This window comes from Lampetra fluviatilis, chromosome 35 (genome assembly GCF_964198595.1).
Source record: "Lampetra fluviatilis chromosome 35, kcLamFluv1.1, whole genome shotgun sequence".
Taxonomy (NCBI): domain Eukaryota; kingdom Metazoa; phylum Chordata; class Hyperoartia; order Petromyzontiformes; family Petromyzontidae; genus Lampetra; species Lampetra fluviatilis.
The window spans coordinates 9444735-9469438 of record NC_136309.1 but is presented as its reverse complement, the minus strand read 5'-3'; the positions used below and the strand labels follow the sequence as shown (position 1 = coordinate 9469438).

The 24704-nt window shown below is 48.5% G+C and overlaps 1 protein-coding gene across 4 annotated transcripts in view; it reads right to left on the bottom strand.

The window, feature by feature from the left end:
• The window catches only part of LOC144944604 (caskin-1-like), a 405395-nt gene that overhangs the window by 44426 nt on the left and 336265 nt on the right, over positions 1 to 24704 (bottom strand). For all 4 annotated transcript variants that reach the window (XM_078872907.1, XM_078872908.1, XM_078872911.1 and 1 more), the window contains exons 7-10: positions 13039 to 13147; positions 9148 to 9256; positions 8415 to 8509; positions 7732 to 7846 (exon numbers count right to left, since the gene is read on the bottom strand). In XM_078872907.1, coding sequence (XP_078729033.1) covers positions 7732 to 7846; positions 8415 to 8509; positions 9148 to 9256; positions 13039 to 13147 — 428 coding nt within the window. The remainder of the gene's footprint in view (positions 1 to 7731; positions 7847 to 8414; positions 8510 to 9147; positions 9257 to 13038; positions 13148 to 24704) is intronic.

Genomic DNA, 24704 nt, shown 5'->3' with positions numbered 1-24704 from the left:
ACCACCGTCAAGACACGAGGCACGCGCCGCAGTACACAGCTGGTTAGTGACCCCCCCCACCACCCCCAGCGGTGACCTGGCAGCCCCCCACTAGCGATCGCACGCGGCGGGGGGGGGGGGGTCCCTACTCCATCACCGTCGCTCGCCCCATGAGCTCACAAAACCGCAAGGCTGCGATGCTCGATGATGCCGTGCTCCGGTAGCTGAGGGGGGGGGGGGGAGCTGCACTGCATTACTCACTGGTTCACTCAAGTTTCTCGCTTGCCGGCGGTCAGTGACCTCCCTTCCGCTCTTTAGTTCACGACTACCACGGTTACGCTCCTCGTGGAACGTCGCTCGCCGATTCACTTCCAATCGCTCGCTCGCCGGCGGTCAGTCGGTTCCATATCACTCTTCTGCTGCTAGTACTACCATGGTTACTTCCTTGCCCCGTGACCTTCGCTCATGAATTCCTCCACCCGTGATGATGACCCGGTGTCTACCACATTGACCGTTTTTGTCTCCTCCACGCTGTGTTCAACACCACCAACACCACCACACTCCAGATCAAGACAACCCACTCATTCACCTACTCACTCACCCACTCACCACACTGCAGGTCGACAACACTTCTTCGACCAATATCATCCAACGCACCGGTGTGCTGTACTAGTGACGAATTGGCCACGTTCTGTTTACGTGACAAACCTTACTAGTTGGCTGTGTCGGGTGGTGACGGGTTTAACGACACATTTATATATTTACGCGATCTAACCCAAAAAAACCTCTATTATGCACAACACTTCTCTTAATGTTTCTTTCTTCACCCTGTGCCACTATGGAATTCCCTCCCATTATCTGTTTTTTTTCTCTTTCCAAGTTCTTATAATGAGCCTTGCCCTTAACCTATTACAACTTGAATATGGCTGTTTGTCACTGGCCCTACGGCGTTATGGGCATATGCTTAGCAACCGTGATACAAAACAAAAAAAATAGATCCGCATATATTTGTTGATGGACAAACGGACCATACGTATGAATGTTGAACTTTTTTCGCACCGTACATAGCCAACCGTGCTAATGGCAGGAGCGGGGGAAGGACACCAAACTAAACATACAAAGCAGTTCTAAAGAAATGAGTTTTCAATCGAGATTTAAAAAAGTGCTCAGCTCCAGTGGCTTCCTAATTTCGGAAGGAAGAGCATTCCAGACGGCCATAGGCGCCCATCTGCGCAACGTGGTGACCATCTTTGCTCGACGGCCAGCCGAAAGCCGCTGCTGTGAGGATGACCGCAGTTCGCGCGATGGTTGATGCTCCTAGACGAGATCACCAAGGCTATTGTGGTTCATTCGTGGTGAGCGCTTTGCGTGCAATAAGTGTGACCTTATAACGCATTCGTTCAGCAACCAGAGGCCCACGCAGCATTGTACGGACACCGTCGGATCGTGTGACGTTGCCAATGAGCGCACGTGCGCACACAGGCTCCTGACCATTCACCCCACATGTCTACCGTTAAACAATCAATGTTTAGCTTCTTGCAAAAGCAATTACAGCGTACACGTAAACCCACTTACAAGTCATCTTAATAAATGCCTCCCTTGTCACCTACCCCATTCTAATCTGCTTGTGACACATCTGCATTGGGCGTAAACCAGTGGTGAGTGGTAACCAGCAGCGGAACCTCCCGATGTTGGGGCACCTAGCTTGGCACCTAGCTTTGGAGATAATGCCACATGAAGGCATGACAAAATCGCTTGTAGTCTCATTGCCACTGCCTGGCTCTAGGCCTCCGCTCTGCTCACTATCTCCAGGTGCCCCATCGAATGTCTATCGTGGCAGGCCACCCTCTTCTCTCCAGTGCACATCATCCTTCCATCGCAACCTCTTCTTCCTCGTGACATCCGAAGCTTTTTCTTGCCAGGTTCTATCCCGGAACTTCCAAGATGCTCGTCCTCTCCCGACATTTTGACATCACCAAAAGTTGGTCAGATTGTCGAGGATTCGAGGACATCTATCGTGGAGGACATTCAGGTAAACGAAGGTGAAGTTGGGCCACGGAAAACGGCAACACGATTTGCAGGCAGAACGCAAGCGTCAAAGTGTCGCACGAATGAAACTATTTGAAAGCATTTTTTAAAAATGTTATCAGGTAAAGTCCCACTGAGCTACGTAGCTCTTTTTCAGAAATGACATGGCAACAAATGACAGCTCGACGAAGTCGCATATCACGTTGAAATTTATAGCAGCCAAATACTCGAAATGAACTTTGGTTCTAAACGTTGAGGGGAAAAACCGGAGGACCCGGAGAAAAATCCACGCGAACATGGGGAGAACATGCAAACTCCAAATATGCATGCGTCAGGGTTTGGGATCAAACTCACGACCTCCTCGTTACCAGACGAGGTAGTTAATATCCCGGCCCAGGCCTCGCTGAGTTTACAGTGGCCGCTCCCCAAGTGCAGCTCACGAATTGCGAGAAAAATCCACCACTCCGGGGTTCGTGTCTAATTCTGGCCTCACCCTGCTCCCTTTTCTCTTCCTGCCGTGTGGAGTAACACAAGGGTTGCCACCCATCCTGGTGTTTCCCTGGATCAAAATCTTCCCGGGATACTGACAGCGCCAGTTGTCAAAACGCACCGCTCGAGACGATGCATTCACGTGTAGTTCTCCCCTATTCTGGTAGCGTAAGATACTCCTTCTCGTTTCCCATGACATGTCCTCGTTTTTGTACAAGCAGAGGTGGCAAGCCTAAGTGAGCAGAATGTGGAGGAAGGTCAGGGTGGGGGGTCACACGCGGTGTTTGAGATGTTTGCGTGGTGAGTGACATGCCGCTGCTCAATCCGACCTATTTATTTTGTTCGGTTGTCGACTTATTATTTTCATGTTGCCACTTGAAAAAATAGACATTTGTCTGTGTGACTGCTGTTTGTTCGTTTGCTTTGGAGAAGCGTCTTGAGGTCATTGTATGCTTGGCAGTAGACGCAACGCATGGGTCAATGACACCGGTGTGTCATTGACCTCGGTGTGGAACTCTATCCCCTTTGCACATCCACAACATCAAATGCACTCCGACTTTTAAGAAACATCTTCAGGCCTCTGTTTGTTTGGGTCAGGCTTTCGAGCAGCCCTGAGCTTGGCTCCGCGCCTCTGAGTTGTTGACGTGTCGACAAAATCTGGCGCGTTATAAATATCAATAAAGTTCCCTCCGTGAAAAAACTAAACTGCGGCATCGGGATAACTGTTCACAACAACAGCGAGCACACTGCCAAGCATAAAGTGAAATGGTGGCGAAATTATCTGGTCGTGCATTGGACCCCAAGCCTCTTTTTAAAATAAAAATATATCAATCCATTCATTGTCATTGGACTAATTTGCGGAAGGAGCAATGCATAATGTATGCGATCGTTAATTTGTTGATTGAAGAAGCCTTCAATGAAAAGAATATAGATTCCAGAGTGTTAGATTACACGTTGAAATAAATACCGAATAATGTCAACTTTAATAAAAAAAAAATCTATGGAGGATAATACTAGGCATATTATTAAAATAGACTTACACCAATAAACCCAGCAATGTTGGATACTCTTAACACGAAATCATCTGTTGCAAAATTCATATCCACAGCGGTGGCCGGGCAGCTTACGCAGTCAGTGCCTACTGCTGTGAGCGCGTGGCGCTGATATTCAGAGTTTATCCCCGCACTGTCACAGAAGATGAATGCAGCCCCCTAAGGGCTATACACTGGCTTAATAGTCACATCCTATTCTGTATATGGCTATTGACACACAAAGTACCTGTTTGTGAATACATTAGTTAACAGGTAATAATGTGAATCTCTTCGGCAATCCACTGCTGAATAATAATTAAGACAATTTATATTGCGGCCTTATATCACGAACCGGATTAATTGTTTGATCGAGAACTCGAAGCAACAGAGCCAAAGCACAAAGTCCCTTGTACATGGCCTAAACAGATGACAGCCCAGACAGGTGAGAGCCCGAACAGGTGAGAGAGCCTGGACAGGTGACAGCCCGGACAGGTGAGAGCCGGACAGGTGACAGCCCGGACAGGTGACAGCCTGGACAGATGACAGCCTGGACAGGTGAGAGCCTGAACAGGTGAGAGGGCCTGGACAGGTGACAGCCCGGACAGGTGAGAGCCCGAACAGGTTAGAGAGCCTGAACAGGTGAGAGCCTGAACAGGTGAGAGAGCCTGGACAGGTGACAGCCTGGACAGGTGACAGCCTGGACAGGTGACAGCCCGGACAGGTGAGAGAGCCTGGACAGGTGACAGCCTGGATAGGTGAGAGCTCTGACAGGTGAGAGCCTGAACAGGTGAGAACCTTGAGCTGTTGCTTGGATGCTGCTGCGTTCGCAGTGGGAGAGAGAGAGAGAGTTCCAGGCGATTGGCGTAGACACGGAGAAACGCCGCTCAGCCAGGGCACTGCTGGTTCTGTGCATGATGGGCTGATTGTTAGGATGTGGCGCTTTGCTGTGGCCAATAGAGTGAGAAGGGTGAAGGAGAGATACGGTGGGAGACCTTGAGAGAGAGAGAGGTCAGTGGCACAGGATAGTTTGTAGTGAAGCTATGAATGCCATATGGCTGCGCCTGATGCCACAAGCGAACATCGAGACAGGTTGCTTTGTGTCCGTATGGAGTGGGTCGCCACTCTGAATCCAAGTCCGAGTTCGGGAATGCAGCTGCTGGCTTCAGCGGACAAGCGTACACCACTCGTGGCTTCAGAGTGCATCGCGCGAACCGCTCCACCGCCGCTCCACCCGGATGTTGATAAAATGTAATCGCATGTGCATATAACCGTGAAAGCAAGGATCAATTTTTCATTAACGAATCGATGCATCGTTACTTGCCCAGTACCCGGCGCCAATCAAACACGACCGCGCGTGGCTGTCGCATTCCGACCGTCGCGTAAACCGTCTGCGCGCGCCACCCGAGCCTCCCAAACAAAACGCGATGCCGAGCTCTCGTTTCGCGTGCGGAAGCCACGTGGCCCCACCTACCCCCGTCTCAATGTCATGCGAATGCCTGATTTGACGACAGGGGGATCGCGTGCGCCGAAGGTGAACGATTCGGCACGTCGCCGCGACGGTCGCGCGCACTGGGGCAAAGCCGGTCGGAGAGAGAGCCGTGGGAAATGTCACGTCGCGCGATGACGAGCTCCGAGCAGCTCGCCCGACGATCCCCCAAACATGAATTTCAATCAGCCGGCTCTTAACGAATTCCTCTGCGGTTCACCTACGTTGTATTGCGAAGAGAGAGAGAGAAAGAGAGAAATAAACTTAAGCCGGAAGAATTTGTGTGAATGCGGGTGTTCGGCGACACGAAATGTGTTCAGGGGCCCCGAGCCGTTTGTCTCGGGGCCTCTGCCACCGATTGTCAGACGGGCGTAGCCGCAAGCTCGCTCGATCTCTTCACCACAAGGTTGCAGCCGTGTGCTAAATGGCTCCGGTGTTTGATTGAGGAGCGATGGCATTAGTTTATGTTATAAATATTTAATCAATTGCCTGAATTGCCTGATGTCTAACAAGACCTGGGGCTTTGTGTGAGGAATTCTAAGCACCTTCACTTTGCTTATTGCCAGCGGCAAAGGTGGCGCAGCTTTTGGAGATGTACACCAATCAGGAGAGGTGGAAACGTTGCATCCAATCATCGATTAACATCTCACCTTAAGCTCACAATAAATGCATTGAATCATGTGTGCAGGAATCGACGCTGTTCGAAAATGGATATCTTGAAATTGGTTCACGTCACCCCGGCATCCACGAGAGGTGCTTACAACTCACCGCAATGTTTGCACGAATATTTTATTCTCATTCGTTCATGAATTTAAACTTGTAACGAGCACAATTTTGACAATTTAAAGTTTTTTTTTATTTTACCAGGTAAGAACCCACTGAGCTATGTAGCTCTTTTTCAGAAGCCACAAGTGATAGTTCAACGAAGTGGCTTATCATGGGCACATTTATAAGCGGCCAAATATTCGTAATCGCCATATACTCTTAATCGCGTGATTCTAAATGTGGAGGGAAAAACCGGAGGACCCGGAGACAAATCCATGCAATCATGAGGAGAACACGCAAACTACAAATATACAGCAGGCGTCAGGGTCGGGATCAAACTCACAACCTCCTGTACACCAGGCGAGGTAGTTAACATCTCGCCACCATGGCGCCCTAATCGGATAGCTGGGGATGGGTGGAGTGGGCAGGGGCAAATTGTTTCACGGATGATGCCATGAGAATGAAATAAATAATTTTGTTATCATATCAGGCATTGCCCAGGTGCTCTCGTGTAGCTACGAGCGGTGGCATCAATGCACCTCTCAAGGTCACGTGTTCCACAGGCGCTGTTTTGCACTTTCTTTACCGTGCGAGCGCCGACATTGTGGGGGTTTGCCCCGTCAAGGGTGGTGACTCGGCGTCAAAAAAATGGCTTCTGCTAAGGAAACGACGGCGTTTCCTGACAAGACGTTTGTGTGTTTTTTCATGAGCTTCATTCCTATTGACGGCCACGATTGCGGTGGGATTTACAGCTCTGAGGTTAGGCACACGGAGTTTCACTAAAATACTGGATTATCATATGCCTTACTTGCACAGGTCACCCATCAATTGATACACTTCTCGCGCTTCACAGTGTTTGCCGAGCATCGATCAAATGAGGGGGAACTTCACGGGGCTAACGTGGGCGGCCCGAATGGCACCGAAGTAATTTTTTGAGTTTTGAAACGTGAGGATAGGTAAAAACGTTGCGACAAACATCTCTCTGCATCGTAACGCAAAACAGAGCGCCGTCTGCACCGTGGCTACGTTGGGCTTTGAGTTGACAAGAACAGCAAGAAGGCTTTCCAGTCCTCATGCCGTGAGTTCAAATCCTTAGCAGGATCGACTCACGACCATCTTGCCATCGTTTTTCTGGGGCGAGTGAAAGAGTTGCCGAGTGAGTGAAGCCGTAACCTCTTGGTTGGACATCAACAGTTGGTAGCCTTTCTTGTTTAAGTCACGGAAGTCTTTTTTGTTCCACAGCGACGTGGATTTTTTGCCAGTGGTTCTGGAGTGCCATTGCGGGGGAGGACAGGACCAGTGCAACAATGTAATGGTGGTTAGGGATGGTGAAACTATGAGACAGGCATGTTCTGTTTACGTGACAAACCTTACTAATTGGCTGTGACGGGTGGTGGCCGGTTTAACGGCACATTTATATTTATGCGATCAAACCAAAAAAAAAACCTGTATTATGGATTTGTCGCGAAAGTGTTATGAGATGTGAATTGGCGAAATGGTGAGCTAATTAAGAGGTACAGCACATGACAAATTCGTATTTTGGTTTGCTTGCAAGACGTTAAAATTATTGGATAATGACATGGTAAATGAGCTCACGAATAGAACACACAGAGCCACACTGTGGCTTGATAATTCATCACCAAAGAGAGAGATGAATACAGAATCTGTGTTGGCAGATCGCCTGGAGTTATCCAGCAAGTGCAGAAATGGGACCGCATTGCCTGGGGTGGTCCAGGAAGTGTAGAAATGAGACCGCACCATTTCTCTTCGCCTGGGGTGGTCCAGGGAGTGTATAAATGGGGCCGTACCATTTACGTTTTCCAGGGGTGGTCAGTGTATAAATAGGACCGTACCATTTACGTTTGCCTGGGGTGGTCCAGAGTGTTGAAGTGAGACCGTACCATGTCTGTTTGCCCTGGGGTGTGCCACGGGAGTGTGGAAATAAGACCGTACCATTTCTCCGGCTGACCAGCTCCACGACGGATGGCGGAAAGAATCCAACGCGGTCCGCACCTCGGCTGTCCTGAATGTATCCTTTCCAGCGACCATCTGGATGTTGCTCCAACACCTACAAAGACAAAGATTCCCCGATAGCCTTTAACAGACTGTTGGGGCAAGTGCTGTTAGCGAGCATCTATGGAGGTCCGCACAGTACACGAGGGGGAAGGTGGCCAGCACCACGCCCGGCCTCCTTTGTCTCCCCAGTGGCAATGTTTACACATCGCACCACAGGTACTCATTTGAGGCTGAGTCGACATGGTGGAGGCCCAGGACCGATCCAGATAATAATCATCACTTGCATTGACCGCGAGCGGGAATCGAACTCGGGTCATGGCGCAGCGTGCTAACCGTTGCACTACAGCTGACAACACCTACAAGAACCATAGACAACTACCACGACCGACATCGTCATGTCTAAATGCAGAATAACATTTTGTATTGTGTCAAATGTGCATGCGGTGAGACGTAGCCCACACGCTCAGCCATCAGCGTGCCCAATCAGTGTCTTTGTTGCCGAATCGAGGGTGCTGAAACGGGCCACGCGCGATGGGCCGCCGCACGATGACCTGGAGCTGCATGAACTTTCCGACGGTCCCTACGAGCGGTGCGAGGAGGTGTGCGGAGTGCTCGCTCACCGTGATGACCTCGCCGGCCTTCACGCTCAGGCTCGTGGGGTCGTACACGTTGCAGTAATCGCGCAGCGCGCGCACCTGCAGCATGCTCGTCGCCTCTGCAACGCAACGGCAGCCACGCGCAGAGCAAAGGGGACGAGCGAGCACAAGTCAGCGAGACGTTGATGTCGAGGCAGCCCTCCCCCCAGACCGAAGCGGTCCCTTTGCCGCCGGTTCAACCGCGGCGCGCTTGGGGCGGTGCCGGGGCTGGGGCCATCGCGAGCCAGGAGGCGGGCCCCATTGTTTTTTCCACGTGCAGGAGCGGCCGAGCCGCGCCGTGCCGCATTGCGAAACGGCGCGGCGACGGTGTTGCCGACCGACGTGGCGTGCGAACGCGTCAATTCGCCCTGCCCTCGGCCCTGCCCCCTGGTCCCGAGGTAAATTCGGGTGCCTTGTGAGGCCGGCAGATTACGTTCTGGTCACGACTCGGCACGGCAAATAGCCAGTGGGAAACCGCCCTTGGTACAGGGGAATAATGGAGAGCAGGCAGGGTAAGTGGCCCTTTCAACTTTTGGACAGGAAAGGCAAACCACGTGCTGCTCCCTCTGTGCAGCGCACCACACCTAGTATGCCTCTCACTACGGCGATGGTTATAGCCCAACCTGGTAAACCCACACTTGTGTTAAAATGTATATTTGTATTATTATTTTACTTTTCTCCCGTCTTTTTAGTCGATAACGGCGCATGCTCCACTCACCACGAAGCATCTGCTTGATCTCCAGGCAGGCCTGTGACCCCGTGAACTGGTTCACGATGTCCAACGCTGTTTGGTTGTATGAGTTCCGGATGTGAACGTTCACTCCACTCTACGAGACAATGGACGATGGGCACCACAACAGTAAGGGCTTCATCGCCACCCACGCGCCACAGCCCCGACTGTAAAATCACAATGTAATTATTGGCATTCAATCACCATTTCGAAGATCCATAACAATACCATTTATATTGAACCTAGAAAACTCAATAAGCATTGCTAAGATAATGTCCCTGTTACTTTGATATTGATCCTGACTGATGGTAATGATGACGATAAAGGTAATTATTATAGTTAGTTATTTGCTTTTCATGAAAGCCTCAAGTCTCGTTTTTCAGAAGGGTACTGGACTGTGAGTGAACCCATCACAGCCGGTGGCATTTGAACACAATTCACATGTGGCTTCTTCTGCAAACTTTGTACTCGGGCCTGACTAAAGTGCAGGCCAATTGCATCTGCTCGAGTGCAGCAATTGCAGTCACGACTGCGAGCCACTGCCACTGCAAGCCCCTCGGCATGTGTGACTCTCAGGAGTATGTTTAACCTATCTCGTGGTTTAGCAAAGCCCCGTAAGACCCTGCCTTCCCACGTAATGTGCTTGGCCACTTTGGCCGGGTCGCCATTGAAAATGAGCTTCTTGGCTCAAGGGGCCCAACCTGACACCAGCAGGCAAGGCGTCTCCTTCACATATCTGTCTCTCCAAACAGAACATACATTTCTTACACATCCCATCAGCCGCACGGCCCTCTGGGAGTTCATAATTTCAGCAGAGTTAATTTCAAACTCTGGACGGGTAGGTCAGTTTCGTGAGATGTTTCGTACATTTTTCGGCATACATTTTGCATACTGTGAGGAAACTGGAAACACCTGAAGAAAACCCATCTCTTATAAGAGAATGTAACTCAAAATATATACACGGACAGATCAAGAGTCTACTTGCTGTACTATCTTGACTTAAAGCTTTCGTGACTGCAGGAATTCATATTCTTGGGTCTTTCGGTAAAGTCAAGTAGATAGGTTCAAAGAAAATAACAAAATGACAAAAAACTACGACATTTCGATCGCAACACAAGCAATCGTCATCAGTAGGACAAAGCGTGGGAAAGCTGCTGAGGCAGGCTGTTTTTAAAGGTTTGAAATGTGTGTAGCCCAAGGGTCATAAACGAAGTGGGCGGGGTTAGTGATAACATCTATATCTACGTGACTTTACCGAAAGGCCCAATGATACTTGCTGTACTGTCATATACTGGCCACAAGGGAAACTGAATCACTATCTGCCAGAATAATTACAGATTACAAACCAAATTATATTGTACTTCTTACATTTGGGCAAATGGAGCAAACACAAACTGTATAAACACGATAGAGAGATACCAAAGACAATGCAAACAAAACATTAAATACATGACAGGAATGAATTGTTTTTCAATCGAACCGTGCCTCTTGAATTGGCAGAGTCCGTGTGGTGGCTGCAGAGGCGGGGATCGCTTCCGCCCTTAGACTTTAACAATCACTTCTCATCCTGTACAACGATGATAATGGAGATAAAATTGATGCGGAAGCAGGTCTGGCTCCAGCTCCTCACAGATGGGGGTGGCCAGTAGATCCGTTGTGTGGGCCACTGTAACAGCTGGATTATTATTATGCTTGTCTACCCATGAGAGCCTCACTGATTCTTATGCCTCTTTTTTCAGGAAAGTCCTGCCAAGTTTTCTCAGTCGGGGTGATGTTGTTGGGGGCACCACGTGGAAAGATGTTAACTACCTCACCGGGTATACAGGAGGTCGCAGGTTCGATCCCGACCCTGACGGCTGGATATTTGGAGTTTGTGTGTTCTCCCCGTGGTCGCGTATATTTTTATCCGGGTCTTCTGGTGTTTCCCTCCACATTTAGAAACATGCGTTTAGAGTATTTGGCTGATAGAAAATTCCACATAGGCCACTTTGTTGAGCTATCATTTGTGGCCAGGTCGCTTTGAAAAAAAAGCTACAGTATATAACTCAGTGGGCCTTATCTGGGAAAATAAAAATCGTTAATAGTTCAGTTTGCTATGCAGATTAAAATTTAGTAATTTGCAGTGTAACCAAATTTGGCAAATTCAGACCATGACGCTGTCACACGATGGCCTGCTGTTGCAAACGACGATACTGTCACCGAAAGCGGGCTTCATCTAATCAAGGTTTGCTGTGATTTCGGACAAATTGACCGGTCTGAATTCGGGAAAAGATTCGGGGCCTGGGCCTCTCTCCTGAAAACCACAATGGGCTTGAACAGATGTTTGACAAATGGACATTTCTAAGATCATGAATTTGATTGTCAAACAAAAAAAGCATGACAGGTTTCCACTGAATTGGGAAGAGTCTGTTCAGTAGATTGAGAGTTGAACAATTTCCAAACAACCCTGAAATATTCCCGGGGTCGACTTTTGGCAATATCAATGCTCCTTCACGAGATTGCTTGCTGATAGTTTCCTGATCGGCTTGAGAACAATTCCATCAGCTAGCAGAGATGTTTTGTGCCAATGGCGCTCAGCCGAGCGAACGTGTCTTCTGAAAATAGTCCGATGTTGCGCGAACGATGGTTCAGAGGGCAAACGCTGAGGACGAATCTGCTCTTTGGGAGCCACCGAGTCAAGAGAATTGGTAAGTGATGCACTATATATAGATTTACGAATTCAGCAAAACTGCCCTATGGAGTCAACAGCCCGTAGTTCCTCCTGCAGAAAAACGGTGTCAGGCTTTCTGGCGTTAATATTTTATTTTTAGAATTCGAATATTTTAATTTTTAACCCGATGAGTACAGGTTACACCTTTCAATACTAAACTTAAATGAAATTAGAAAATTCCGTGACCGATTTACCCGAATGATATCTAAAATATAGACTGCGATTTGTGCTGAAGATATTATATCCAGTGTATCTGCGGGCTGTATGTCTTAGGCCATTGACAGCTTGATTAAAGTCCAGGCCAAGGATATTGTCACTGAGCTTGGGAGGCTAATTTGTATTTGGGAAAATCAGCCCAGCCATTGAAATCCCCCCCCAATATCAAAAAGTAATCGGACTCCAGTAGTAGGGTCACACTCAGCTCAAGCATTTCATACAGCCAACCACAAACCGAGCCCAGGGGGTTCGATAAACAATGGACAAATTAAAAGAGTAATTCTTCTATGGATTTATAAGAAACGAGGCTTCAAGTTGCAATGCAGGTGGTCCTGAAAAATCGGAGCTATGCCAACGTGTGTTGAGGCTCTGTTCACATGGTACATGTAAATGAACTACACGTTTATATATTTACGCAATATAACCCAAAAAAATCTCTATTATGGATAAATTAACTACGTCAGGTCTCGGTCAGGCAGGCAAACTGGGGTTTCAACACCTCAATTTCGTCTGATATACAAATAACTTCCCTGGGTGTATATGTCTAACATTCATGAGAAAAGCATGAATGTCCGGATTGGGCTGCAATTTGTTCGAAGCAGAAATACGAAGAGCATCGCCGCCGTCTGGATGAAACGCGTTCAGAGAATTCGCCACTAAAGGCCACCTGGGAGTAACAACGGCATCGATAACCACCGCGTGCATCTTGGCGAATACACGCAAACTGCCGCACTAACCAGGGCGGCCACCGGAATTCCAAACCGCAGACCTCTGCAACAAGCGGCGAACGGCACCACCCACTGGGCCACAGCGTCACCGGGCGGGGAGTGGAGCGTTGATGGACATTCGACGGCACAACGCCCACCCCCTGCGTCCCGCCGAGCGCCGCCCGCGGTGCGGAAAGAGGCAGGTGGCGTCGCCCCGGTGTGACCTCGCGGGCACCTGTCTCTCACCTCGATCAGCAGGCGCACCACCTCGGTCTTGCCGTAGAGGGCGGCCTCGTGAAGCGCCGTGCCCACCCGCGTCTGCCGGTTCACGTCCACGCCCGCCAGGATCAGCATCCTGCGTGCGGTGAACACGCGCGCGCAAACCCGCACGACCACGCAATGATTCCCCCGTGGTGGCCTGTCCAATAACAAGTTGATATCCAGTGAGGAATACGAGGCGTGGAATCACAAGCGATTGCCTACTGCATGACGAGAAAGTATCTCGACGATGGACTCGTAGGCACAATCTAAACAGCTCTCGATGATTGCTCAGAATACAACACACAAAGACAAAGACCCCCCCCCCCCATAGCCCGAACAAACTGTTGAGGCAAACGCTGTTAGCGAGTAGCAGCGTCTACGAAGGCTGGCGCGGCACACGAGGGGTGAGCCATTCAATTACATAGAAAGTTAGATATTTTCACCAAAAAAACATACTTGACAATATTTGAACAATGAATATTAAGACATAAAGATACTAAGAACGGTATAAACAAATATTAAAAGAAACATGGTTAATCAATGCATCAATTCATACTTACTGTACCTACAACAGCCCGTCGGTAACAGGAAAATGGTCGGTAAACGAACACATTGGGCTCTATGGAGGGCCGTCGTTTAGCAATTAGTCGTTAACATGGGTGTTCATTAAGAGGTGTTCTACTCTACACTACTATACACGACACTTCTATATACACTACTATACACTACACTAATATACACTACACTATACACTTCACATTGGGCTCTATGGAGGCCCGTCGTTAAGTGGTTAGCCCTTAACAGGGGTGGTCATTAAAAGGGGTTCTACTGTATTTTATCGTCCCCCGAAGGGATGATGGGCTGAGGCAGCCCCAACCACGATTTGAACTCGCAACCTTCAGACCGTGCGACCGACTACCAATCCGCCAGTACGTTGGTATTCATCGAGTGTCTCGTAAGCACACGCACGTAAAAACAATATGTATATAAACTTTTATTCGAGTGTGGCAAGCACATATTTGGGATGTTTGTCAAATTCTTTTGAGTGTTTTTATATGACCTGGAAGGAAGCTGGAGCGTCTGCGGAACATTTACAAGCGGCTGGGAAAAAAGCTGACATGCCACGCAAAACAAGTCATTAACCTACTTAATGCACTGCCTGCCTTCTATGTCACCTTGTTTCCCAGTAGGTAGGTGACTCACACACTCCCAATTTTTGTCAGCGTAAAACAATGTCAATACATGCTGCAATTGCAGGCGATGATTAAACAATTCAAAATATATATTTCTTAGTGTCATATTTTTACCATCTATCTTGTACCATTTCTGAAGGGTGTTTTCCCTCTCGGTTGTATAGTTGTATTCACTATAATAACCTCAAGCAAAACTCTTTTGCATAAGTAGAAAAATATATGGATTCTTAAACGTGTGGTGCCATGCAAGCCCTTCAATATTCGCATATAACCCTCCGGAAATGGATAAGCCGATGTTTCGTTAGAGTCCCTAACCATCCACGCATGGTCCACCAACCCCACCTCGGACCGCAGCAACATAATCACAATGGGACACTCCTTACCAAGGTCGTGAGTTTTCATGTCGCTCGCGCTCGCGCCACGGCGTTCTGCAAGCGCGGCGATTGGAACGGCGAGCCAAGGGGTTAAACCGTGGAAACGACCATCGTGCGAGCCCTGCTTAGGCGAGGAACGCTTTGAACCCGGGGACCCTGGCAGGTGCTGGCATATCGAAATAAAAAAAAACCCAAACTTCCACAGCAGAAGATTAACTCGCTGGGCCTGAGAAAGCTAAGCTGGCGTGGGATCTGGAAGTGACAGCACTTGCAGCCTGCGGCGCTGTCATCTAGACAATGTAAGTGTCCGCACACCTCGTGCCTCATCCCGGGAGCCAGCCTTCACAAGTGTCCGAGACCTCGATGTATTGCTATTCTGAGCAGACGTAAAAACTCGCAAAATGTGAAGAGACATCGTGAACGTACATCCCTTGGACCCCCGGCGCTCCCACTCCCGCCCCCGCGGCAAATTGGTGGGAAGTGAAAAGTAAACAAATCAATAATCAAAGCGTGCATGTCGCACAGTGTCCTGACCGCACCTAATGTTGGCACCTGGTCTGGAGTGATTGGAAGGCAGATCAGCTCAATAACAACGGTAGGAGGCTGCTAGATTTTTGTGCAGCCCATGGGCTTGTAATTACCAACACGCTGCTCCGGCATCGGCGCATCCACACAACATCACGGATGCATGTCGGGTCCAAGCAAGAACATCTGCTGGACTACATAGTGACGGAACAGTGGATGCGAGCTCATGTCCTTGACACCAGGCCCTACCGTGGAGCTGATCTGCCCACTAACCATCGACTTGTCAACTGTAAGATGCGCCTGCCATTCTTCCACTCTGGTGGTGGGTGTACACCCAGGACCGACCCCATTCAAACCCATAGTGGCATGGTCTCAGCTAGCTGATGAAAGTTGCAAGTGAAAATTTCATCATCGCTTGTGGCTGGGGTTGGCATCGTCCCCGACTCCTCCTGACGTCGAGGAGATATGGGAAAGGTTTAGGACCGTGGCTCATGCAGATGCAATGGCTGCTTTGGGAACACGGTCCAGACCTCCCCAGAGCCCTGGCTGACAGAGGAGGTGTTCAGGCTGGCTGAGAAAAAGCGACAGGCCCACTCTTATCGGCGACAGCATCCCACGTCGAAAAATGAGGAGGCCTACCGCAGCCTTTGCTGGGAGGTTCATAAATCCATGAGGCGTTGCAAGGATGGGTGGTGGTCGCGAGTTGCTGAGGAGATGGAGTTTGCCTCAATGGCCCACGATCACAAATCGCTCTTTAATTCCATCAAAAAAGTAACCTGCAGCGCCACACCTATTACCATCATTAGGGAAAGAAGGGTGATCCAATCTCTGACCCGCAGGAACAGGTTCGCAGATTTGATGAGCATTTCTGAGGTCCTGGGGGAGGGGAAATCCCTCAGCCTGGAAAACAACAAAGTGGGGATGACCCTGCCGAGGCTGCGGTGCCTCAAATACTGGAAGAAGAAGTCACCCTCTGTGAGGGGCTGGCTGAGGTGCCATCTGTTGATGACGTACTGAAGGCGTTCCTGAGTCTGAGACCAGGAAAGGCACCGGACAGAGATGATCTCCCAAGAAAAATGCTGAGGAAGGGTGACATTTGTGCACAGACTGCCCTACATGATATCATAACAAAAGTCTGGACCACTGGACGGGTTCCGCAGGATTGGAAGGATGCCCTGGTGGTCCCCCTCTTTAAGTCTAGGTCCCCTCTTTAAGAAGGGGGACCACACAGACTGTAACAACTACAGGGGAATCTCACTCCTCAGTATGCCGGGAAAGGTCCTGGCAAGGATTATTCAACATTGCCTTGCTAGGCACGCTGAGGAGAGGCTTGCGGAGCCCCAATGTGGTTTCAGGAAAGGGTGGTCCTGCACAGATGCCATATTTTATGTCCGTCTTCTTCAGCAGAGGTGTAAGAAATTCCAACAAGACCTACATCTCTGCTTTTTTGACCTGGTCAAGGCCGATGGTACCATCAGTAGGCCTGGGCTCTGGGTTGTTTTTCGTGCTTTCGGAGTCCCTGACACTCTGCTCACGATCATTAAGGACCTTCATTATGGTGAGCAGGCCCGGATGAACTACGTGGCCGGGAGTCGGAGCCATTCCCTGTACACCTTGGGGTGCGACAGGGATGTCCTCTGGCTCCCACATTATTTAACATCTATTTTGACCACGTAGTTCGTGAAGCCTTCAATAGCTGTACCGAGGGAATTTCCACCTGGTAAAGATACAATGGGAGGCTGATCGATGCCCGGGTGTGGTCAAGGGATGGCTCCCTATTGCTCAACCATGTTATGTATGCCGATGATCTGGTAATTTCTGCTTACTCAGAGGAGGAGTTGGAGGCACTGCTGCTGAACCTGGAGCTTGCCACTAAGAGGTGGGGCCTTACCATCAGCCCCACCAAAACTAAGCACCTGCCTGGGTATTTTTTACCATCGGACAATCCACCCACACATGACCCATTGGTGATAGGACGGTTGTGGAGAGAGTGGAGAGTTTCCCATACTTGGGCAATGTGCTCATGATCTGCTCCGGTTTAACAGCAGAGGTCTCACTCCGAATTAGTTGAGCGGCATTATAATTTCATCGGTTGCGTAACGCTGTGTGGAAGCTACCTGGTCTGTAACTCTGCACGAAGCTTCAGGTCTTCTCGGCTACAGTCATTCCCTCCCTTCTCTACGCTTGCGAAACGTGGACCCCCCTAATGGAACATCTTCGCCAGTTAGAAACATTTAGGCTGGCCTGCCTACGATCCATCCTGGGTTTAACCAGGCTGGATTGTGTGAGGAGCCCACAAATCCTTGAAAGATCTGGACAAAGTCCTATCGGTGAGCTCCTCCGGCGGGCAAGGCTGCGGTGGATGGGTCATGTAGCCCGCATGCCCAGTCACTGCATGCATTAACAGCTTTTGTTCGGCTAGATTGAGGGGAATAAACGGACGCGGCACGGGTTAGAGAAGAGATGGAGTGATGTGGTACAAGAGGATGTGGAGCTGAGTGGACTTGCCGATGACTGGTACCAGCAGTGTCAAGATCGGCCTCTGTGGAGGAGGCTCGTGAAGGACGCTACTGGGCAGTTGGAAGCAGTTGCCCTTCAACAACAACGGAGGGGGGAGGAGCGACGCTCACAACAACGAGCGGAGCGCCTGGTGGCTAAACCACAGCAAGTTGGCACAGTAGGTGGTGAATCAGCCGGTCATCTCAGTCAGTCGACCCGTGGAACCTGGGTCTGCCCCGTGACATCCTGCCAGCGGGCGTTCGACACTTCACGTGGCCTCAACATGCACATCGCCTGGCACAAGCGTCGTGGTGACGTCACCCCCACTTAGTGGTGAATGGCGGTTGTTGTTGTTGTTGATCGCACCTGCAGCCTGATCTCATCAGATCTCAAGAGGCAGGGTGGCACCGTTTTGGCACTTGAAGGTGTAGCCAGCAGAGAAGGTGTCTGGCCGACACACCGGTTGGCCGAGATTGCCTCCTGGGCCCTTCGATGCTGGGAGCTTCTTCAAAGAGGTTCCCAGCACGTGGAGTGAAACGTTGGACACCGTACTGAAATAATGCTGTACAGCATGAGCCAAAAAACCCAGAAAGTGGTACCGCCTGGCTAGTTTATTTGGACATGGTGACTTGGTACTTCACCACTGATTGGTGACCAAGGTTTGTACACGAAGCCATACAAATATACAAACACAGACATAATTTCAACCGTGATGATGGTTACAAACTGAGTAATCATTGGAAAGATGTGATTAACCATGCAAAATAAGATTTAACTACACTTATTTGGACCATCTTATTTGACAGACAACTATTACAGGTTATTGATAGACAGCCATGCTTGTTTTACCATGTTTAGTTGTTTCTTTTTTCACACTATTGTTATGTAGGCCAGGCTTAGTCACAAACCGTACCTCTCCATAACAAAGGCTCAGCCTCTTAAGCCTCACCTTACCATATTAATAAAAAGTGGCCCTTCCCCCCTCTCCAACCATTATATATACGGAGTGGTAGCTCTTGTAATCTCTCATTTACTTGATACAGCTGTCGTGGCTGTGACGGTTCCACCTGAAGACGGAAGCTTGTGTTGCCTCAGAAACGTCGTGATTTTTATTTTATTTTACTCTTATTAATTTTAATGTTTTACCTACGTGACTTTACTGAAAAAACCTAAGAATATGGACCAAGTAACAGTGAAGTAGCAAACTGTAGCTGTGAAACACTTGTCAAGAGATGGGCAATTCAATGGATAAACGTGGATAATAAGATGAATATCCTACCGCGTTCTTTTATTCGCAAAGAGACATGGGAATAAAGGATGGTTGTAAACTGCAAGAGACCACTTTTGGGTGACTTATAATCACGAATAAATGTGGATAACAGGATTGATTTTCTCCTCAACCCCTTTAACCAACGTAAAAGTGACTAATGTATCAGTTCGAGCAAATCACTTATTGCTCACTCCAATTACTAAAACATGATGATGAATATGATGATGATGATGATAATAATACTCATGGATATCCTTTTATCAATTCATTGCTGGCTGAAGGTCTCCCTTTTGCCATGTCTTTTAAGGTTTTTTTCTTACCATACTTCACTACGCTGGTGATTGCGGGTTGGTGTCGGGTTTCCAGAACTAGTGCAGATGTCACTCACCAATGACGTTAGCCATCGAAACACAGGACCGCCGGGTTCATAGCGTGGTGCACTAACCTCTGGAGCCACCACTCCCGCCTCGGTGTGGCAACACGGTTTCACATGTGAACCAGGTTGGCTTTGACAAAGTCACGGGAGCGCAAGAGAGCGGTGTGTCCCCAGTGCACGCCGCAACAACAACAAAAAAGCTTTGAGAACAATGAAGGATCCACCCTCCAATAGCAGTCATTTACTGTTTTCGAGCGGAGGATGAAACCGCTCGGCGAGATCTGCGCTGAACACGTGCCAAGCTCCAGTCAGAAGCCCGTCCCACCAAACCACCCCGCGTCTTCGGCAAGAACGTTTGACAGCGTTTTCCCCCTTTTCACCAGTTGGAGGAAAATGTTACGGAAAATACTGCAGCGTTTAAAACGAAGGCCGATCAACGTGTCTTCGTGAGACGTTTGATCTAAACGAGGCTTTAAATTTAAAGTGTGTCGTTTTTTTGGCTTCCGATGAGTTTAAAGGAATAATAAATGAATTGCGAGCGGGCGTATCGGTGAGAAAGCGATAGCGTCTAATGTGCGGCGGTGACACGTTTGAGTTGCACAGCATTTATTCTATAAAGTATTCGTATATTGTCTATTCTCTTTCATTAAATTGAACAACAATAAAGAGGAAGAACAAAGTGTGTCCATTCATTACTCTTTAAGCCGTCATTTTAAATTACCTTGACTTTCAAAATGTCATTCTACTTTCGATCATCATCATCATCATCGTCCATCCACTGCCAGATGAAGGCCTCCTCAAACTGCCATCACATCTCATGATCCTGCGATGTAGTCATTCACCCATAGCACCTGCACATAAACAGATTTCATCACTCCATCTCCTCGGTGGACGATGCTCTCAAACAAGTTCCATTCCTTTTCCTTCACGGCGTTGATGACTAACATCGTAGCAAATTGGCCATCTAAAATCCAAGTCGGAGGGCTACCTCAGCTCACCATCACTGCATGGTCAAGAGTAGTTGTACTCAGGGCAGAATGGCCTCCTCCACGGTAAACATGAAATTTCCACTGTTAACTCAGTGGAAGTGCACGAAGAATATTATTTAGATTCAATCCTAACAGCATCGCCATCGGCCATTTTGTATCTACTGCAGGATGAAGGCCTCCCCACGCCGTTTCCATGACGCACAGTCTAGAGCTGCTTCAATCCATTTCACTCCCTCACGTCTCCCTCCCTCGCGTCTCGCTCCCCCGTGCCTCGCTCCCTCACATCTCACTCCCTCACGTCTCACTCCTGGTCTCATTGCTCCATCTCTGCGGTGCTCATCCTACGTCCTCTCCTTTGAGCGACATTCCACCACCAGTCTCGTCCACTGACCATCATCTAATCTAGCGACGAACAAACCAAAACATAGCACTCGCATTGAATCTAGTTTGTTAGGTGGGCGTAGCTACACCAAATCCTTATTTTTCATTCAGCAGGAGTCAAGAGGTCAGCATGGTTGCAATTTTTCCCAGCTTGCTCGCCACCACTCGCTGCTTAAAGGCAGCTTCGTGATCATTCGGGCAGGGAAGTCTCAACAAAGCATTCCATGAGGGGTGTTTGCAATATCCCACGCGCTGTGCATTATAGCATCACATCAAAGCAATGTGGCGATACATTACGAGTGCACGTGCGTGATCACGGTGGTTAAAAATTAACTATCCACAAACGGAGTGCAAACGTGTGGAATCCTTGACGTCCGTAAAAAGCGTCATCCATTCACAGGTTAATTATAACGAGACGGTGGCAAGTTTGAGTGGGCAACGCATCGCTCATACGCTGAAGTTTGAACAACAAAAAAAGGTCACCTTCAACAGCACATAGCAGAAGCGTGCAGAACAATCTCAGCTGAGACGTTCGTGAACATCCTGGAACAACCAAAATATCGATAAGATGCGCATCACCAGCACCATGGTGGCCCTCATCCAGCAGTGGATTGACGTAACGGACCGTGCGTGCATGTGTTGAGGCCCTCTGTGTGTTTGGCAGCAGGCAATATATACGTCGATGTTAAATGGCACTCATGAACATCACCGATATTTTTTCAAAGGTCTTGAAGACCTCGTCCTTTAGGTTAATAACCCAGTGTTGTTATGCCTGCTTGCCATTGAAGTAGCAAGTCTCTACACCTGTCAACCCCTTATCAGTGCCTACCTTATTACAGACCAATTCAGACCTTATTGGTCACCCCGTGCCCTTATAAATCTCAACGTTCATCCAACAAAGTCCCATCACAAGGGAGAAACACAAACAAATAGACAAAAAAAATTGCCCTATTGAAACGGCTGTACGCCGTATGCGCCTGAAAACTCAATTTCCCTGTAAAAGAATACTGGGTAAACCGTCTGGGTTTACCGTCTGGGTTTACTCGGTGACGTGATTCGCAGAAGCGGGTTACTGTGCAATGACATTTGGGAGGGAAGGACTGAAAACATTGCTCTCACAATTCGTGTTTATGTCGAGGCGTCACGGTGGCGAGATGTTAACTACCTCGCCTGGTATACAAGAGGTCATGGGTTTGATCCCGATCCTGACGCCTGTATAATTTGGAGTTTGCATGTTCTCTCCGTGGTCACGTGGATTTTTCTCCGGGTCCTCCGGTTTATCCCTCCACATTTAGAAACATACCTTTATGGTATTTGGGTGCTATACATTTCCACATGATAAGCACCTCATGAAAAAGAGCTATAGAGCTCAGTGGGCCTTACCTGCTAAAATAAACAGTTTAGTTTAGTTTTGTATGTTGAACTTATTTTGCACCGTACATAGCCAACCGTGCAATTTGGAGATGCGGGGGAAGGACAACAAACTAAACACAAAAAGCAGGTCTAAAAAAATTGGTTTTCAATCTAGATGTAAAAGTCCGTAGCTCCAGTGGCTTGCTAATATCGGAAGGAAGAGAGTTCCAGACGGCCGCAGAAGCGCATCTGAAAGTTTGCGATGCAGTTACCGTCTTTCTTGGATGGCCAGCCAAAAGCTGCTGCGAGGATGATGGTTTCTGCGTGATGATTTAAACGAATTTGCTGGGCACGCAACTGCACATAAAAATGGCTGAATGGATGTGTGTGGGTTCAATTCTTGGCCATGCACATCAGTGACAAGTGACATGTGAACATATTCTGGGGCCACCCCAAGTATGGCTCAGGCTTAAAAACGAGTCCCTCCTGTTGTAGTGTGTACACTTCAGCACTGGGGAGACAACAGTGAGTTAATAGCTGCTCGCTAACTGCACTTGACCTTGTAAGTTCATCAAGTTAATTTGAGATCTTCCTTGTGCACCTTTGCGCATGCGTGCAATATGTGCACGCGTGTGCGTTTGCACAGAGCACACATGCACACATTGGACTGCTCTTGAAACGTTACCCAGGAATCTTACGTGTTTGCATATGTATTACAATTCTGGGAGGAAGGTGCTTTCCGGGATTGCATTGATGAATGCATATGGTAATTGGAAAAATGCATTATATCTTGAAGCGCCTTCAATTCCATCGCACGTTACATGAAAGGCAAGAGTGTTGCTTTGATTGGCAAGTCAACAGCAACACAATTACCATAAATAAAACCTGGCTTCGCAAAATGTCAGAGTGAAATGCTATCTCCCGACTCCGTGCTATCTCCAGACTCTAGCATGGCAGGCAAATGCGTAATGAGCACGAGCGAGAGTAGACGCGTAAATAGGTGCAAGAATATTAAAATGAACATTCATTAAGCGCGATGGGCAAGGGCGTTGTCGTGGTGTAATGACTCGCGCTGGCGCACTGGACCGCACCTCCGATTAGTACGGTGCCAAAGAAGTTCAGCGTACGTACGTAGAGAGGGGTCGCTGGTACGATTTGAGTTGAAAAAAATAGCGTAGGTTTCTTATATCCTCACCTCTGCCTCCGTCCACCCGGCAGCGTGCATCCGGCCGCCACAATTAGTTAGGTCACATGTGGTGGGGTAATAAAGTGTGGGTATACTCCCCATCTTTTCCAAGACGTCTAACCACCGGTGAACGAGTAGGCCAAACTACCCTAAAGAGGAGCGGGGGGGGGGGGGGGTCTGACGTTCGCTTGAGTGGAGGAACCTTCCATCAGCAGTGGCATGAGCCAGAACTTTCAGAGCTGCGCTTTTACCTCACTCCGAGACAGGCAACGTGTAGAAGTACAATAATAATGGTCATTATAATAATATAATTAGCCGTGTATATTTTAACTGTGTATGACAGTTAGAAGTATGGAGAGAATGGGAAGATTGCTTCAGGCATTGAGATCAGTGGAAGTGAAGAAGCGCCCACATTATTGCACAATAACGGACATTGTTTGAGTTTGTCAATGTGATAGCACACGAACGCCAATTCTATGCCGACCATCACTTCATTGTGGCGTGAGAATAGCATGCAATATCGACAGGATTAATTCACTGATCGATTGCCGCGGAATGAAAATTCATTCCCGCAATCGCCGTATTTCCCCCAGATGACTCGTGTGCTTGGGCAGATGACTCCATAGAATGTTTTCAAATATAAAAATTCATCAAAGGCGTTGGGATTTCACTTTTACTTTGCGCATCAATCAATTACACCGACTGCAAACCGTGCTTATCCTAACACCAGCTTGAATTTCAATTAGCCACGTGTCAGCGCTTGCCAGGGTGAGTACCACACAGGCTTGCTTTTGGCGAGAGAGAAAAAAACCTAACGAACGTGGCCGTAAAAAGGTGAGCAACAAAGTGTATGAAAAATATGATGGATGGGGCAGTTAGTGCAAGCCTTGCTTAACACTCACTTAACAAGCAAGACGGCTGGACGTGCTTCCTCCGAGCGGAGGGGTTTGAAGGACACTGTTTTGGAAAAGAAATGTCACCGCTGTCTCCGCATTATATCGACATTCCTGCATTGTGCACGGCTCGAGAACCGAAGAGGTGTACGCTCAGCGGGACTGAGGGCTGATGGAGATTCGCAATGGATAAGGCACAGATGTGGATGAGTAACGGGTGTATAATATGAATGTCGATCATTCAATCGATATTTTTTTGGGGAAAGAGCCTCTCACGAGAAGGTTGCCTCAAAGCAGTTTACAGGAAACATTTTATGCAAATGACAACCACAAAATATTGTAACATGGATATGTCAGAGAAAGTAATCACGAGAAATAAGTATGAAAACGCTGTAAGAAAAACACTTAAGAGCGATACTATCCAAACGGCCGTTGTTGATGATGACAATGCCAATGATGAAATGAAAGAGCAATGCGAATGGTGATCCTGATTATAGGGGCCCGATGATGATAATGGTGGTGGTGGTGTTGCTCCGTTAATGGAACCATATGTCCAACCAACATTCATCCACTCACTCATTGATGCGCCCTGTCAATGCGTGACACACTCAT